Source organism: Ranitomeya imitator, chromosome 5 (assembly GCF_032444005.1).
Source record: "Ranitomeya imitator isolate aRanImi1 chromosome 5, aRanImi1.pri, whole genome shotgun sequence".
Lineage (NCBI taxonomy): Eukaryota > Metazoa > Chordata > Amphibia > Anura > Dendrobatidae > Ranitomeya > Ranitomeya imitator.
The window spans coordinates 449,986,674-450,003,987 of NC_091286.1; the positions used below are offsets into that span (position 1 = coordinate 449,986,674).

At 46.0% G+C, this 17,314-nt stretch overlaps 1 protein-coding gene across 1 annotated transcript in view; it reads right to left on the reverse strand.

Moving 5' to 3' along the window:
- Positions 1-3,168: 3,168 nt before the first annotated feature.
- Positions 3,169-17,314, reverse strand: part of SENP5 (SUMO specific peptidase 5) — a 52,918-nt gene continuing 38,772 nt past the window's right edge. The window contains exons 7-10 of the mRNA XM_069727227.1: positions 13,156-13,293; positions 11,565-11,648; positions 4,482-4,532; positions 3,169-3,878 (exon numbers count right to left, since the gene is read on the reverse strand). Of these exons, the coding sequence (XP_069583328.1) occupies positions 3,768-3,878; positions 4,482-4,532; positions 11,565-11,648; positions 13,156-13,293 (384 nt within the window). The 3' untranslated portion in view covers positions 3,169-3,767. The remainder of the gene's footprint in view (positions 3,879-4,481; positions 4,533-11,564; positions 11,649-13,155; positions 13,294-17,314) is intronic.

The following is a 17,314-nucleotide window of genomic DNA, read 5'->3' on the forward strand; positions in this document are numbered from 1 at the left end:
AGCACACACCAGTCCTACAGGCAGATCTCTAATAGTGATGAGCGTACATGCTCAGATAAGGTTTTATCCGAGTATACTTGGGTGATAACCAAGTGTCTTCGGCATTCCCAAAAAGTATGTTCAGGTCCCCACACAGCCCCAACACATGGAGGGATTGTCTAAGAAACCGGAGCAAGACATGCAGCCATGGGGACTCGAACATATTTTTCGAGCACACCGAAGACACTCGGTTAGCACATGAGTATGAGCACATTATGAACCTTTTTCCCCGCATTTTAAGATTAGCAACCCACTCCCTTGCTGCCAAGCGTACTAACACGACATTATGGATACCGGGAGGTAGTGGGAGGTTCAAGATAGAATCAATAGGAACTTGAAGTGTCAGGATTATCAGTAACCTCTCCTGACACTTCTCCTTTTGATTCTCTCAGTTGGTACATTATCTGAGCAGATATTTGTCCTCTTGCATGTGAACCATTTTATTTAATTTATTTTTGTCCAGTAAGTGATTTTGTGGTGTTGGTGCAGTTTAGCCAGCATTTGCACTTACGTACAGAGTCCAGCACCTGAGCTACCTGTGTTTGCCATATTACTTTTAGCGCAGCAATGTCCATCTGATCATCGAACACAAACAATTGTGTCCCTAAGTAAATGCAGTATTTACATTGTGTGACTGGATCCAGTCTTAACGGTTCCTTTAGCACAGGATTGAAACCCATTGTTTCTAGCCATAAAGACCGCTAATATAAACACGTGGTCAACATTGTTGGTACCCCTCATTTAATGACAGAAAAACCCACAATGGTCACAGTAATAATCTTACAAAAGTAATAAGTATAAAAATCTATGAAAATGAACAAATGAAAGTCAGACATTGTTTTTCAACCATGTTTCCACAGATTAAAAAAAAAAAAAAAAAATATCATGAAATAGGTCTGGACCTATGATACCCTTAATAGTGATGAGCGAGTGTACTCGTTGCTTGGGTTTTCCCGAGTATTTGTTAGTGTTCGGAGATTTAGCTTTCATCACGGCAGCTGAATGATTTACAGCTACTAGCCAGGCTGAGTACATGTGGGGGTTGCCTGGTTGCTAGGTAATCCCCACATGTAATAAAGCAGGCAAATAGCTGTAAATCATGCTGCTGAGGCGATGAAAACTTAATCTCCGAGCAGTCATAAATACTTGGGAGACCACCCGAGCAACGAGTACACTCGCTCATCACTAACCCATAACTTAATATTTTGGTGCACAACCTTTTGAGGCATTCACTGCAATCAAAAGATTCCTGTAACTGTCAATGAGACTTCTGCACCTCTTGACAGGTATTTTGGCCCACTCTTCAAGAGCAAACTGCTCCAGTTGTCTCGTGTTTGAAGGTTGCCTTTTCCAGACGACATGTTTCAGCTCTTTCCAAAGATGCTCAATAGGATTTAGGTCAGGGCTCATAGAAGGCCACTTCAGAATAGTCCAATGTTTTCCTCTTAGCCATTCTTGGGTGTTTTTAGCTGTGTGTTTTGCGTCATTATCCTGTTGCAAGACCCATGAGCTGCGACTTAGCCCAAGCTTACTGACACTGGGAAACACATTTCTCTCTAGAATCCCTTGATAGTTTTGAGATTGCATTGTACCCTGCACAGATTCTAGACACCCTGTGCCAGATGCAGCAAAGCAGCCACAGAACATAACGGAGCCTCCTCTATGTTTCACAGTAGGGACAGTGTTCTTTTCTTGAAATGCTTCATTTTTCGGTCTGTGAATGCCAAAAAGTAAAATATTTGTCTCATCTGTCCAAAGGACATTCTCCCAGAAGCTTTGTGGCTTGTCAATATTTAGTTTGGCAAATTCCAGTCTGGCATTTTTATGATTTTTTTTCAACAATGGTGTTCTCCTTGGTCATCTCCCATGAAGTACACTTTGGTTCAGACAATGACAGATGGTGCTATCTGACACTGATGTTCCTTGAGCTTGAAGTTCACCATTAATCTGTTTAGAAGTTTTTCTGGGCTCTTTTGTTACCATTCATATTATCCGTCTTGCCTTGTGCAGGCGTGTACTATGGAGGACATAGAATGAACTTCAATCCAATATTGCGGCCAGCATGCAGCCAGAGGGTAAGGAAAGGGTGAATCAAACACCCGAAAACTCCGCCCATATGACCAAAAACCGGTCCCGCCAAATTCAGGTGACAGGTTCCCTTTAACATGTTTGTCTATAATTTTCTTTCTAATCACCTGAGACAACTTTTTCCTTCGAGTCCTTGGCCCATGTTGAGTGTGATACACACCATGTCACCAAACAGCACAGAGAGTACCTGTAGCCCTATATACAGGCCCACTCACTGATTCCAAGATTGTAGACACCTGTGATGCTAATTAGTGGACACACCTTGATATAGCATGTCCTTTTTGTCACATTATTTTCAGGGGTACCATCATTTCTGTCCAGGCCTATTTCATGAGTTTTATTTTTTTTTTTAAGTTCTGTGGAAGCATGGTTAAAAAGCAATGTCTGACTTTCATTTGTTCATTTTCATAGATCTTTTATTTATGATTACTTTTTTCAGATTCAAGTTATTTCTGTGACCATTGTGGGTTTTTCTATCATTAAACGAGGGGTACCAACAATTTTGAACACGTGTGTATATATATGTAAATGCAGCTCGAGATGGTTTCAGCCAAGTTTTACAACCATCATCTTTTTCTTGAAAGCAAAGATTGGGGTGGCACTGATCTACCCATAAGTGGCATCTCTAAATAATGACTGTCGTTCTAGATCGTACAAAACATTTAAAGACCGCTATACACATCATATTTCTGTAAGAGTTCACAAGAGTGAAACTCATGTGATTTTACACTTCTGCCACTTTACAATCGCCCCAAAACCATTGGGATCTGAGACCACCACTAATCACTAAAATTAAGAAGCAGTCAGCAATGCCCTTCATTTCTGATTGCAGAAACGGTTAAGTTCAGTAGACCCAATCAGTTGAGTTCTCAAAACTCTGACCCCCCCATCAATCAAAACTTTTACACTAATTTAATGTGTTTTCAAGTTTTGCTAAATGAGCAGTACTACACTTAAGGGAATAAGTGATATGTTATCACCCGATTTACCCAAAACAATGTTCTGGGTCTATTAATGCAGATACAGAGAGACTGAGGCACATTAAATAAAATAGTATCGTTGTTGAAGCACAAACATAGCGCAATTGACCATATCCACAGTTATCCCTAATTTGTGGAACTTCCCATAAAACATGGGCTGTAAAGAAAAGTGAAAATGCAATAAATAAAATATGTCTGAGCAAAATATATGTAATGAGTCATTTTTCCATTGGAAAAACATTTAAAAAGTAAATACAGTTTTTAATAATCACAGGAAAAATGTACCTGTTTTATATATTTAAACAAAATTAAAACTTTCTTTGTCACTTCTATCTACAAGTCAAAGGTGCATCAAATATACAGTCCTTGTTGTTCTGCTGCATGCTTTTGCATATTCGCATGCTTATATAATAAATAATAAATACCAGAATCAAAATGAAGCCACAAAAGATTTCACGGTAGCTTTCCTTGTATTCGTAATCCATGTCCAAATCAGATGAAATTAACAAACTAAAAAGGAGAATTTGAGGTAACAATGGAGGGCCAGCCACCCTTCAAAAGTTTCATATCTAAAAGTTCTGGAAGTATTCAATAATTCAAGTACAGCTTGAATGTTTTCAAATGGGCCACAAAAAGGTGCAGCTTTAATTTTTTTTTTTGCTAATCCAAGAGTCGGCGTTCACAGAGTTCTTTGTATATCATCTTGCGGATACGAGGCATGTCATCTTGGGAGAACTGGAAAGGCTTTTCTTGAGCGAGGCACTTGCAGTACTGAAAAGAGCGAGAAGACGTCCGTTATTGCTAAAATATAAACCTATATAAACAAACCACCGACAGCATGAATCAGAGCCTGGCTGCATGACTGCAGTTAAGTACATTTTTTCTGAAACACACCGACATTTTAGAGACTATAGAGTTAACAGATGTGCTATGGAAGAGACCTGTCAATCATCTGGAGAAGCGCTGAGAGGAGGTGCCGGACTAGTCTTGCCTCTGGCTATGGACGGTTCCCATCAGATCTTCTAACTATATACCTGGGTGCAAATCGAGCAGCCAGGCTCGGAATCATTATGCCCGTGGTTTGGACAGATTGAATCAACTGACAGGTTCCCTTTAAATGTCATTTGTCAGCAGGATTGTTATCAAATTGTCTAAACCTGACCGGGTAAAGATCTGGACTGGAACACATACAACGCTACTGCTGCAAGTAACTGTTGTCAATCAACAGAAGCCAACCGTTTATGTGGTTGGCCATGTTGCTAAATGTGCCACGTATTCTGTATGCCATATACTGTGATGAATCCATGGCATTTGTTTCTAACTGACTGATACACAAATATTAGGTTGTTTATGGAAAAAAGGCTATAGACTTACCTGAAGCAAAAACACGCCACAGTCAAAGTCATTCTTCTGTTGTGGAATGCACTGGAAGAAAAAAAAAAAAATCTAATGTGAGAAAACACGGGTATTACACACCTGGTAATGTGTTTTTTCATGAGACATGACAGCACCCCGAGAGAGGGGATCCGCCCATCAAGGACAGGAAACCTTCAAGATAAAAGGGGCGGCTCCTCTCTCCACATCAGTTGTTTTACAGAGTACGAGAGGAACTCCGCCGGTTAGTGTACACATAAATAATACATCCTATACGGTTCTATTCACCGACACCCGAGGGAGTGTATAATACAAATAATGCACCCAGCTAATGACGTGATTAAAAGGGTGGGAATATAAGGGTGCCATCATGTCTCATGAAAAAAAAACACATTACCAGGTATGTAATACCCGTGTTTTTCCATCATACATGACGGCATCACGAGAAAGTTAGAGATTTGTATTCTTTTTAGGGAGGGATCACTGCTTGTAACACTCTTCTCCCAAATGTGAGATCAGAGGTAGCAGATTGGTCTAGCCTATAATGTTTAAAAAATGTAGACGGAGAGGACCAAGTGACCGCCTTACAGATTTGGTCGATGGTAGCATCTGCTCTCTCCGCCCACGACGTCGCCATGGCCCTCGTGGAGTGGGCTTTCAGACCCTGTGGAACAACCCTGCCTGCACTACTATACGCTAGAATAATGGTCTCTCTCACCCATCTAGCGATAGTTTGTTTTGAAGCTTTAAAGCCTTTGTTGACCTCTGGAATGAAACAAATAAAGCCCTCTGTTTCCTCCAGAATCTTGTCATTTCTAATACTGTAGGATACATATCCTGACATCTAGGCAATGGAGTCTCCCCTCTTTCTTGTTACTAGGATTGGGACAGAAAGAGGGTAGGGATATATATCCTGAGCCCTATGGAATCTCGATACCACTTTGGGGAGATATGCCGGATCTAATTTTAATACAACCCTATCGTCCATAATTTGTGTGTAAGGGGGGTCAGCTGACAACGCGTGTAAATCCCCAACCCTAGGGCCGATGTAAGTGCCACTAACAAAGCTGTCTTTAATGTTAGTACTTTATCTGATGTTGTATTTAACGGCTCAAAGGGGCTTTCTGTCAAAGCTGTCAACACTAAATTTAGATCCCATGGTGGAGGAGTAGGGGGATGGGACAGAGTCAGCTCTACTACAGGCTCGGATAAACCTCATCTCCCATCTATGGCTTGCCAAGTCACAGTTGAATAAGGCTGCTAAAGCTGAAATGTGTACTTTGAGGGTACTAACAGCTAATCCCAGATCTAAGCCCTTTTGCAGGAACTCCAGTATTGCCACCATCGGGACTTCCCCTTCCCGTATTGGCCCTGAGCTGGAGAGGAATTTCTTCCATATTCTCCCATAGATCTTGGTCGTTACTGGTTTTCTACTACTGAGCAAGGTGGATATTAAACCAGCTGAGAACCCTTCTTTCTCTAACAACGACCGTTCAAATGCCAGGCTGTCAAATGTAGCCCAGAATTCTGCGGGTGGCTGAAGGGACCCTGTGTTAGAAGGTCCTGGTCCTCTGGGAGTACCCACGGGTTCATCACTGACATCACTCTCAGCCAGTAAAACCATGGTCTTTTCGGCCAAAAGGGAGCTATTACAATCACTCTGGCCTTGTCCTCCCTGATCTTCTTCAGAACTGCTGGAATTAGACATATCGGTGGGAAGGCATACAGGAGTCCTGGCGTCCATTCTATGCTGAAGGCATCTACTGCCAACGGCCTGTCTGCTGGGATCAGGGAGCAGAACTTTTTTGTTGGCTTTTGAGGCAAAGAGGTCTACCCCACATGTGCACTATCCGTTGAAAAATGGACTTTTTTAGGGACCATTCCTCTTGCCTTAAGTGGTTCCTGCTTAGAAAGTCTGCCTTTATGTTGTCCACACCTCGAATATGCAGGGCCGATAATGAAAGGAAATGTCTTTCGGCTAGAGTCATGAGTCCCTTGGTTATGTGCATCAGTGACCGAGAACGGGTGCCCTCCTGGTGGTTCACGTATGGGACCGCTGTTCGGTTGTCTGATAGGACTCTCACATGATGCCCTGTCAAGTGTGGAAGTAACCTCCTTAGCGCTTTTTCGATTGCTAGGAGTTCCCACTCGTTTGAGGATAGATTTTTCTTCTCTTGAGCCAAGGGGTCTTGGACCCATAGTGTGTCTGAGTGAGCTCCCCATCCCCATGGACTGGCATCCGTTGTGATTACTTTGGAGGCTGTGTATGTCCAGGGAACTCCTATTGGAGATGACTATCTGTAACCACCATCTGAGTGACTGGAGTACAGAGAGCGGGTGAATGAGCTTCTGCTCTAGCTGCCTCTGAAGTTCCAGGTCGTTCTGCAGCACACACCATTGTAGTTCTCTTGCATGGAACTGAGCCCATTTTACTGCCGTATGCAGGAGGTTAGGGACCCCAATCCTTGTAACAAATCAACGTGTGCACAACCAGGGAAGGTGCACGGGTAGGTTCCCAAACCGTAAATCACAAGTAATACAAAACCCGGCACTCAACTTTTTGGTGAGAAGAAGTAGATAATTTATTGTATCCCAAAGCAAGTTTCGGTCACACAAAAGGACCTTCGTCAGTAACGTATACTGGGATAGAGTGTGAGTGCTAGTGGCTATAGAGCCTGCCAATAATGCCTCGAGTGTTGCGTTGGATATTAGGGGAAGAGAGTTTCAGCCTGAAGGATGGCTGGCATTGCAGTGTCCACCAGTGTTGACATCATACAGCGGTGGACACCGCAATGGCAGCCATCCTTCAGGCTGAAACTCTCTTCCCCTAATATCCAGCGCAACACTCGAGGCATTATTGGCAGGCTCTATAGCCACTAGCACTCACTCTCTATCCCAGTATACGTTACTGACGAAGGTCCTTTTGTGTGACCGAAACGTTTATTGCTTTGGGATACAATAAATTATCTACTTCTTCTCACCACAAAGTTGAGTGCCGGGATTTGTATTACTAGGGACCCCAATCCTGACATGGCTCTTCTTAAAGTCATCTCTGGTTTTTTTTTTTAACGTTGTCATAATCATTTGTTTGATTTTTTTCTTTTTTTCCTCTGGGAGGCGACACTCCTGCGCCACGGAGTCTACCGTTATCCCTAGGAAATTCTGGACCATTGCTGGCTCTAGTTTGGATTTTTTGAGGTTCAGTTGCCATCCTAGTGTCTGTATAGTGTCCATTACTATTCTGACCTGCTCCTGACAGTGAAAAAAGTTTTCCCCCACTATCAGGAAGTCGTCTAAGTAGGGTATTATCAGAGTATCTTTTTGTCTGAGATGTGCTGTGACCTCCGCAATCAGTTTTGTAAATACCCGTGGGGCTGTTGCTATCCCAAAGGGAAGAGCCCTGTACTGAAAGTGATGCAACTGGGACCCCATCTGAACTGCCACTCGGAGAAACTGACGATTTTGTTGTCTGATTGGGACGTGGTAATAAGCGTCCTTTAGGTCTAGGACCGCCATGTAACACCGAGGATATAGGAGCTTCACTGCTGATTTTATTGTTTCCATTTTGAAAGATGGAATTATTAGGTATTTGTTGAGGCCTTTTAAATTTATTATTATCCTCCAAGAATTGTCCGTTTTTTTAATGAGAAAAAGGGGGGAATAAAATCCTTCCATTCTTTCCTCTTTTGGAACTTCTTCCAAGATGTGCTTGTCTAGGAGTGATGTTACTTCCCCTTCCAGACTGTCTTGTTTCTCTTGGGAGGACTGTATCGGGGACTGCATGTATCTTCTTGGAGGCCAGTGGTAGAATTTTAATTTTAGGACTGATCCTATAATCTGTCGGATCCATAAGCTGGAGGAGATCCTCTCCCAGGCTGGAAGGAAGTGAGAGAGCCTCCCTCCCACCTGAGAAGGACCGTCACTGGGAGGGTTTCTTGGTGTCCCTGGGGGACTTGCCAAAATAGAAGCCTCTTCCTCCCCCTGTATCGCTTGTCCAAGTTGCTCCTGTCTCGGTCTCTAAACTGCTGCCTTAGGAATTTTCGGCCTCTCTGAAAGGAGCGCCGAAAGGGCTGAAATGGCTGCTTTGGAAAATTTTTCTTTTTATCACCGACTTTTTCCAACACCTCGTCTAATGCCGGACCAAAACAGGAAGTTCCCCTCTCATGGCAAAGAGCAAAGTTTCATCTTTGCCTGTGTATCTCCTGGCCAGCATTTAAGCCATACCGCACGGCGTCCCGTGTTGGCTAAAGCTGCTGACTTTGCTGCCAGTCTAGCAGAGTCTGCTGATGCTTCAGCTAGAAACACAGCCGCTGCTCTCATGGTTGGTAATGCCTCTAAGATAGTTTCTCTGGGAACTTTTTGTTCTACCTGTTCCTCCAGGTTGTCTATCCAAATTTTTAGGGATCTGGCTACACAAGCGGCCGCGATAGCTGGCCTTAGTGACCCTGCTGAGACTTCCCATGCTCTTTTCAGGGAACCGTCCACTTTTCTATCCAGAGGTTCTTTTAGAGAACCTAAATCCTCAAATGGCAGGGAGGACTTTCTGACAACTTTTGAAATTGCCACATCAATTTTTGGGGCTCTATCCCAAGATGAGGACGCCTCCTCCTCAAAAGAATATCTTCTCTTTAGGGAGGTGGTTATTTGGGACCTTTTTTTTACGGTTTTTGCCATTTCCCTTTTAATCAGTTCTTGTAGTTGTTCATTAATAGGGAATGACTTCCGTTTTTTCTTTTGCAGACCACTGAACATAAGTTCTTGGGCTGCCTTTTTTGCCTTCTTGTCTACCAGCCCCATGGTAGAGCGAACAGCTTTTATAAGCTTATCCGTAAGCCTCTGCTGGAAATGCATCTTCCTCCTCTGAGCTACTATCTGAGCAGCGAGCTGTATCTGAGTCCTCCTCTGACTCCGAGGAATCCCTCTGGGATGCTACTGAGGGGCTGGATCTGTCCCTAGATCTGGCATCTGTGTCGGATGTCTGTAACACTTTTACAGACCTAGAGACCTCTGACTGGATCAGAGATCTTAGGCTCTCCGTAAAGGAGGGTGTTTCCTCCGCCACTGTCTTGTTGATACACTCCTGACACAGTCTTTTACCCCAAGATGTCTTTAAAGGCTTTTTACACAAGGGACATTACTTATTTTTAGCTTTTGCCGTATATTTTTTGGGGACCTCCTATACTCCACTCCCAAATGTATGTAAGAAAAGAGGGGAGAGATGGAGATAAGAGAAGAGAAAAGAACAGACATTAGCGTGCTGGACTTTCTCACAGTTCACTCACCACTCGGACGTTTTCAAAGTACGGGTACCGGATCCGGAGGTTGACTGGTTTTCTCCATGTCAAATGAGACCAGGGACCCCTCCTTGGTTTGGCGATCCGTCCGTATGCTGTCTGAGCGGCTTCTGCTGCTGCCATGGCGTATCTGACTCTTCTCACTTGAGCGAGACCGCCTCTCCTGCACCTCTTGCTGTGGCATTAAATGTTCTGGTGAAAAGCTCTCCATCTTACACACTACCACGTAACAAGAGTAGTCACCTTCAACCTGGCCTGGTTTAGTGACACAGGGCAGCACTTCTGGTTCGTTTAAATAGATTCACTTTTTTTTTTTTTTTAATGGATCACCTGGTTGATCTTGCCATTACTGGTCGCTTCAGTGGTCAGGTGCATGTGCACACCTGTCATGATTAATTATCTGGCTGATCGTGCCTGCACCACTTCCGGTGTTCATAGATGCAATCAATCACCTGGTTGATCCTGCATCTGCCGGCCGCAAGCGCAACGCCTGCGCTGTATGACTATGCCAGAGCGCACACCCGGCAACCACTTCCGGTGCGCGCTATTTGATCCACCATTCACCTGGTTGATCCTGTCTCTGTCCAAGTGCTGTCGCCGGGTCCTGCGCGTGCACACGGCCATTATTTCCGATGCACGCTCCTTCAGCGCCCATGCGCGCTTTACTTCCAGGCGCACACCCAGCCTTTACTTCCGGTGCGCGCCGAAGATTCTGGCTCCCCTGCCCGCATCAAACGTTCCACCAGGTATTGTGCGTACCTCCATTTCCGGGTACCCGGCGCCGGCTGGAGGGAGGCTTTCAGCGCCGGGAGTGCCCACGCCACGGATGTCAGGAAGGCAACGCAGCACTTACCCTCAGCGTCCCTCAATGCTGCCAGACACTGCTCCATACTTCTCAGGTACCGACCAGGAAGGAAGAAGGGAGGGGGAGACCTGCTCTTAATTCTCGACAGGGTGGCCCCCAACCTACGAGACTTACTCAGCCCGGGCACCGATGTGCCTTACGGGCTGCATGGCCACCTTTGGTCAGCGGGGGGGGGGGGGGGGGGGGGTTGGGCGGGGTCTGGGGGTGGGCACCGTGTAATGACCTCCGAGGACAGCAGGATTTTTAATCAATAGGGGGGAAACGCCATCTGCGGCCCCCGAGGATAATCTTTACCCGGGCATTGCCTCGCGGGTTGTGGCCACGCTTCGCTCAGGGGAAGGCATGGAATACATGACCCCCGAGGCGACTACCGGTACCTGGTGACGGGTGCAGCAGACCAGCGCCTGCCCAAATCCACCCGACCCAGGTCTAGGCATCCTCTTCTGTCTTCATCAGAAGTCTTCATCTTGAGGGTTCCCCGTCAAGGACAGGAAACCAATTGATGTGGAGAGAGGAGCCGCCCCTTTTATCTTGAAGGTTTCCTGTCCTTGATGGGCGGGTCCTCTCTCTCGTGGTGCCGTCATGTATGCTGGAAATTTTTTTTTTACTTTTTACTACTTAAAAGCACAATAAGAGAATAAAATTAACTAAAAATTCTGAGTTATGACCAGATATTGTCAACTTCCCACATTGATACTGTTCTCATACAGAAAGCACGTATAGTTATAGGCATGTATATAATAGTTTTCTTGCTTTTCTTCCTATTCTCACTATAGTGAAAGGGAATAACCTCAAACCCCCTAAAAGGTGCAGTAACTTTTAGCATTAGCATAAAAGGTTGTGGAATCACAGACCCTACTTTTCCACAACAGAGAATAATTAATTTTTTTTTTTTTTGCACGTGACAATGACTGAACTTTTCACCTTTTTTACAGTAGTCTGCCAACACTGAAGAAATTCAGGATGATTCTTTTCCTTGGCTTCTGTCATAATGTACTTGAGGATGTTCTGCAGGAAATTAAAATAAATAATAAAAGTCAAGTGAGTCAACATAAACCACCTTATAAGAAATAGTTTTCCTTCCTTGTAGACAACACAACATTGGTAAAATGAATATTCTACCTTTATTGTGCACTTGTTTTGCAACGTTATGGAGTAGATTAGAGACTCCTCAGAGCCACTGCTCAAGCCCTACTGTGCCCAGAAGACCACAAGATATTGTGAAAAATGTAAACTAGACCTTGCTCATTCTCAAAGTTCAGCCAAGTTAATTTTTATCATTGACTAATTGCAATGCAGCAGTGTTCAAGCGTAATAACTCATATGTCACAGAAAAGGAACTAGGGACATTATGTAGAGCTCTTTATTGTAACTTGGTCAACCTTTTCTTATACCTTTGGGCATGCACCTGGTCACATTATAAGAGGTCTATATTCCGAGTAGCAGTAGGAATGTATGCCAGTCTGAATACGCTCCTGCCTATAGAAGAGCATATCGCTTTGCCCGAACACAGTCCAGGTCCGTAGCCTCTATCTGTGGACAGGATCTCGCATATTTCCTTATCCTCCAGCATCCAGGCTTGGCTTAAGGTACTGTCACACTAGACGATATCGCTAGCGATCCGTGACGTTGCAGCGTCCTCGCTAGCGATATCGTCCAGTGTGACAGGCAGCAGCGATCAGGCTCCTGCTGGGAGATCGCTGGTCGGGGAAGAAAGTCCAGAACTTTATTTCGTCGCTGGACTCCCCGTAGACATCGCTGAATCGGCGTGTGTGACACCGATTCAGCGATGTCTTCGCTGGTAACCAGGGTAAACATCGGGTAAGTAAGCGCAGGGCCGCGCTTAGTAACCCGATGTTTACCCTGGTTACCATCCTAAAAGTAAAAAAACAAACGCTACATACTTACCTACCGCTGTCTGTCCCCGGCGCTGTGCTCTGCTCTCCTCCTGCTCTGGCTGTGAGCGTCGGTCAGCCGGAAAGCAGAGCGGTGACGTCACCGCTCTGCTTTCTGGCTGCCCGGCGCTCACAACCAGACCAGAGAAGCACAGCGCCGAGGACAGACAGCGGTAGGTAAGTATGTAGCGTTTGTTTTTTTACTTTTTAGGATGGTAACCAGGGTAAACATCGGGTTACTAAGCGCGGCCCTGCGCTTAGTTACCCGATGTTTACCCTGGTTACCGGGGACCTCGGGATCGTTGGTCGCTGGAGAGCGGTCTGTGTGACAGCTCTCCAGCGACCAAACAGCGACGCTGCAGCGATCCGGATCGTTGTCGGTATCGCTGCAGCGTCGCTATGTGTGACGGTACCTTTAGGATTTGCGGACTGGTGAGACATCACTTGTGTGCTTCACAGATAACATCACACCAGGTTAAATCAGCTGCCGTGGAGTCAAACCCAAGAATGTGTGAGCACCAAGCATCTGGGTCAGGTGGCTTCCTAGAAACAAGTTCTGTGCACATCAAGCTGCTTTTCAACCCACTTGCATTTTGAAGGTGAAGATGGTTGCCACGTACCTCTGTACAAAATTTTAAATGTAAGCCTTGGGAGTCATAGAAAGAAATCATCTTATTTGGGATGTTCACAGCAACTAGGGCCCAGTGGACTTGTAAGTGTATTGGAATCAAAAGCAAGGTCTTCTTAAAAAGGTCCACCTAGCAAAAACAGAAAATGAACTCACTAAGTACAGCAAATCAACATAAAAGAAGAAATCGGTTATTACTCAGAAAATAATGGATGGCAGCGCATCACTGAACACTCGAAGGCTGGTTTCACACTTGCGTTTGGCTGGTCTGCGTACATCCTCCGATAAGCTCCACCTACTTCCACGTGCATCCTGCGTACCCATCTTTAACATTGGGTAGGCAGAGACATGTGTTGTATGCAGATGTGTCCACATGTAGCGTTTTGATGTGCCCGCCAATCGTACGGGAACGCAAAAAGTTGCGTTTTCGTGTGGTTGGCGGGCACGTCAAAACGCCGCAAGCGGACACATCCGCATACAACGCATGTCTCTGCCTACCCAATGTTAAAGATGGGTACAAAGGATGAATGCGGAAGTAGGCGGTGCGTGGGCGGAGATTAATGGAGGATGTACGCAGACCAGCCAAACGCAAGTGTGTACTTAGCCTAATAGAATGCGCACCTACCGCTCACTCTTCTTTCACCACATCACTGATACAAGTGGAAAGAGATCATTAAAGATACAATCTTTATTATTCACTGAAAACATTCCAGACATAAATCCACTGGTCATTGATATTACTGACTACACTCTGAATTATAACTCGCCCTTATTACCGTATTTTTCGGACTATAAGACACACTTTTTTCCTCCAAAATGTGAAAACGCCCATGGGAGTGGAATGCGGTGAATATTCTTTTCTCTTAAGTAGTGGGACACGTGACCGCCGACAGCAGCAGGAAGCTGACTGCTGACACTGTGCTCGCTATTAAAGAGCAATGAATACTCACTGCCAGCAACGCACACACAGTAAGTATTCTGGCAGCTGTCTTTCGGCTTGCAAGCAGCACATGACGTCCCTGCCATGCCCTGCTTACAAGCATAAAGCAGCTGCTGGTATTGGAACAAAACGCTGCGAGGGAACACATGAGGGTAAGTGTAATGGTTTGCTTTTTTTAAAATGATTTCTTATGGGGCCATACATACCAGGATAGGGATGAGGGAGCCATACATACCAGGATAGAGGTGAGGAGCCATGCATACCAGGATAGGGGTGAGGGGGCCATGCATACCAGGATAGGGATGAGGGAGCCATGTATACCAGGATAGGGTGAGGGAGCCATGTATTCCAGGATAGAGGTGAGGAGCCATGCATACCAGGATAGGGGTGAGGGGGCCATGCATACCAGGATAGGGATGAGGAGCCATGCATTCCAGGATAGGGATGAGGGGGCCATGTATACCAGGATAGGGATGAGGGAGCCATGCATACCAGGATAGGGGTGAGGAGCCATGCACACCAGGATAGGGATAAGGGAGCCATGTATACCAGGATAGGGATGAGGGAGCCATGTATACCAGGATAGGGATGAGGGAGCCATGCATACCAGGATAGGGATGAGGGGGCCATGCATACCAGGATAGGGGTGAGGGAGCCATGTATACCAGGATAGGGATGAGGGAGCCATGCATACCAGGATAGGGATGAGGGGGCCATGCATACCAGGATAGGGGTGAGGGAGCCATGTATACCAGGATAGGGTGAGGGAGCCATGTATTCCAGGACAGAGGTGAGGAGCCATGCATACCAGGATAGGGGTGAGGGGGCCATGCATACCAGGATAGGGATGAGGAGCCATGCATTCCAGGATAGGGATGAGGGGGCCATGTATACCAGGATAGGGATGAGGGAGCCATGCATACCAGGATAGGGGTGAGGAGCCATGCATACCAGGATAGGGATGAGGGAGCCATGTATACCAGGATAGGGATGAGGGAGCCATGTATACCAGGATAGGGATGAGGGGGCCATGCATACCAGGATAGGGGTGAGGGAGCCATGCATACCAGGATAGGGATGAGGGGGCCATGCATACCAGGATAGGGGTGAGGGGGCCATGCATACCAGGATAGGGGTGAGGGGGCCATGCATACCAGGATAGGGGTGAGGGGGCCATGCATACCAGGATAGGGATGAGGGAGCCATGCATACCAGGATAGGGATGAGGGGGCCATGTATACCAGGATAAGGTGAGGGAGCCATGTATTCCAGGATAGAGGTGAGGAGCCATGCATACCAGGATAGGGGTGAGGGGGCCATGCATACCAGGATAGGGATGAGGGAGCCATGTATACCAGGATAGGGATGAGGGAGCCATGTATACCAGGATAGAGGTGAGGAGCCATGCATACCAGGATAGGGGTGAGGGAGCCATGTATACCAGGATAGGGATGAGGGGGCCATGCATACCAGGATAGGGGTGAGGAGCCATGCATACCAGGATAGGGGTGAGGAGCCATGCATACCAGGATAGGGATAAGGGAGCCATGCATACCAGGATAGGGATGAGTGAGCCATGCATACCAGGATAGGGGTGAGGAGCCATGCATACCAGGATAGGGATGAGGGAGCCATGCATACCAGGATAGGGATTAGGGAGCCATGTATACCAGGATAGAGGTGAGGAGCCATGCATACCAGGATAGGGGTGAGGGGGCCATGCATACCAGGATAGGGGTGAGGAGCCATGCATACCAGGATAGGGATGAGGGGGCCATGCATACCAGGATAGGGATGAGGGGGCCATGCATACCAGGATAGGGATGAGGGGGCCATGCATACCAGGATAGGGATGAGGGGGCCATGCATACCAGGATAGGGATGAGGGGGCCATGCATACCAGGATAGGGATGAGGAGCCATGCATACCAGGATAGGGATGAGGGGGCCATGCATACCAGGATAGGGATGAGGGGGCCATGCATACCAGGATAGGGATGAGGGAGCCATGCATACCAGGATAGGGATGAGGGGACAATGCATACCAGGATAGGGATGAGGGGACCATATTTACCAGGATAGGGGATATTAAGTACAGAATTGACCACATTTTTTGCTCATTTTTTTGCCCTAATTTCCTCCTCTAAAACCTAGGTGCCTCTTATGGTCCCAATGCGTCTTATAGTCTGAAAAATATGGTAGTTAGAGAGAACCATAAAAAGAGGTGAAGGGCACTAGACAGCAGAGAGCTAGACAAAAGAATAATGTTCTCCCTTAATATATATTCACTACTGCTACACTGATACAATGCTACAGTGGGGGGGGGGGGGGGGGGGGGTGTCTAGGTTAACCAGTTTTCCATGGATGTGGAACACATTAATCAGTCATCACAATAAGCTACTCTGTGTCTAAATGCATATTCTCCCAGTGCATGTACAGTCCTGCTCATCAAGATTGGCACCTATGAAGTGCAAGTACATAATGTGGAATATCTCCTGAGAAAAATGAATCAAGTGAAACCATTTTTTTTGTATAGATAACTCGTGTTAGATACAAAAAGAACCAACTATAAACAATAGTTTAAAACAAAAAACAATGGGAGGGAAACATAGAAAAACCTAAAGCTTGCTGTGACACTGGCATTGGCTCCCTTTACACAAATTTAGGATAGAAACACATTTTGACTGAGCTGTGGTAAACCACAAATGAAAATCACCTGTGATCAATTATCGGTGCCCATGTGACATGAATTAGCGAATGAATGAGGACTTCATTGTTTTAAAAAGCCACATGACAGGCCCTGTTCCTTTGTCACAATGGAGACAAAGAAGCTGTCTGAGGACATCAGAACTGTAATTATAAGGCTACTTTCACACTTCCGTCGGGCCGGCGTACCGACGGACGTTGTGAAATAACTGCAAGACGTAGGCAGCGGATGCAGTTTTTCAACGCATCCGCTGCCCATTCTGCAGTCTGGGGAGGAGGGGGCGGAGTTTCGGCCACGCATATGCGGTCGAAAATGGCAGACACGTCACACAAAAAAACGTTACATTGAACTTTTTTTGTGCGTCGCGTCCGCCAAAACACAACGGATTCGTCGCACGATGGATGCGACGTGTGCCCATCCATCACTAATACAAGTGTATGGGCAAAAAACGCATCCTGCAAGCACATTTGCAGGATCCGTTTTTTGCCCATAACGACGGATTGCG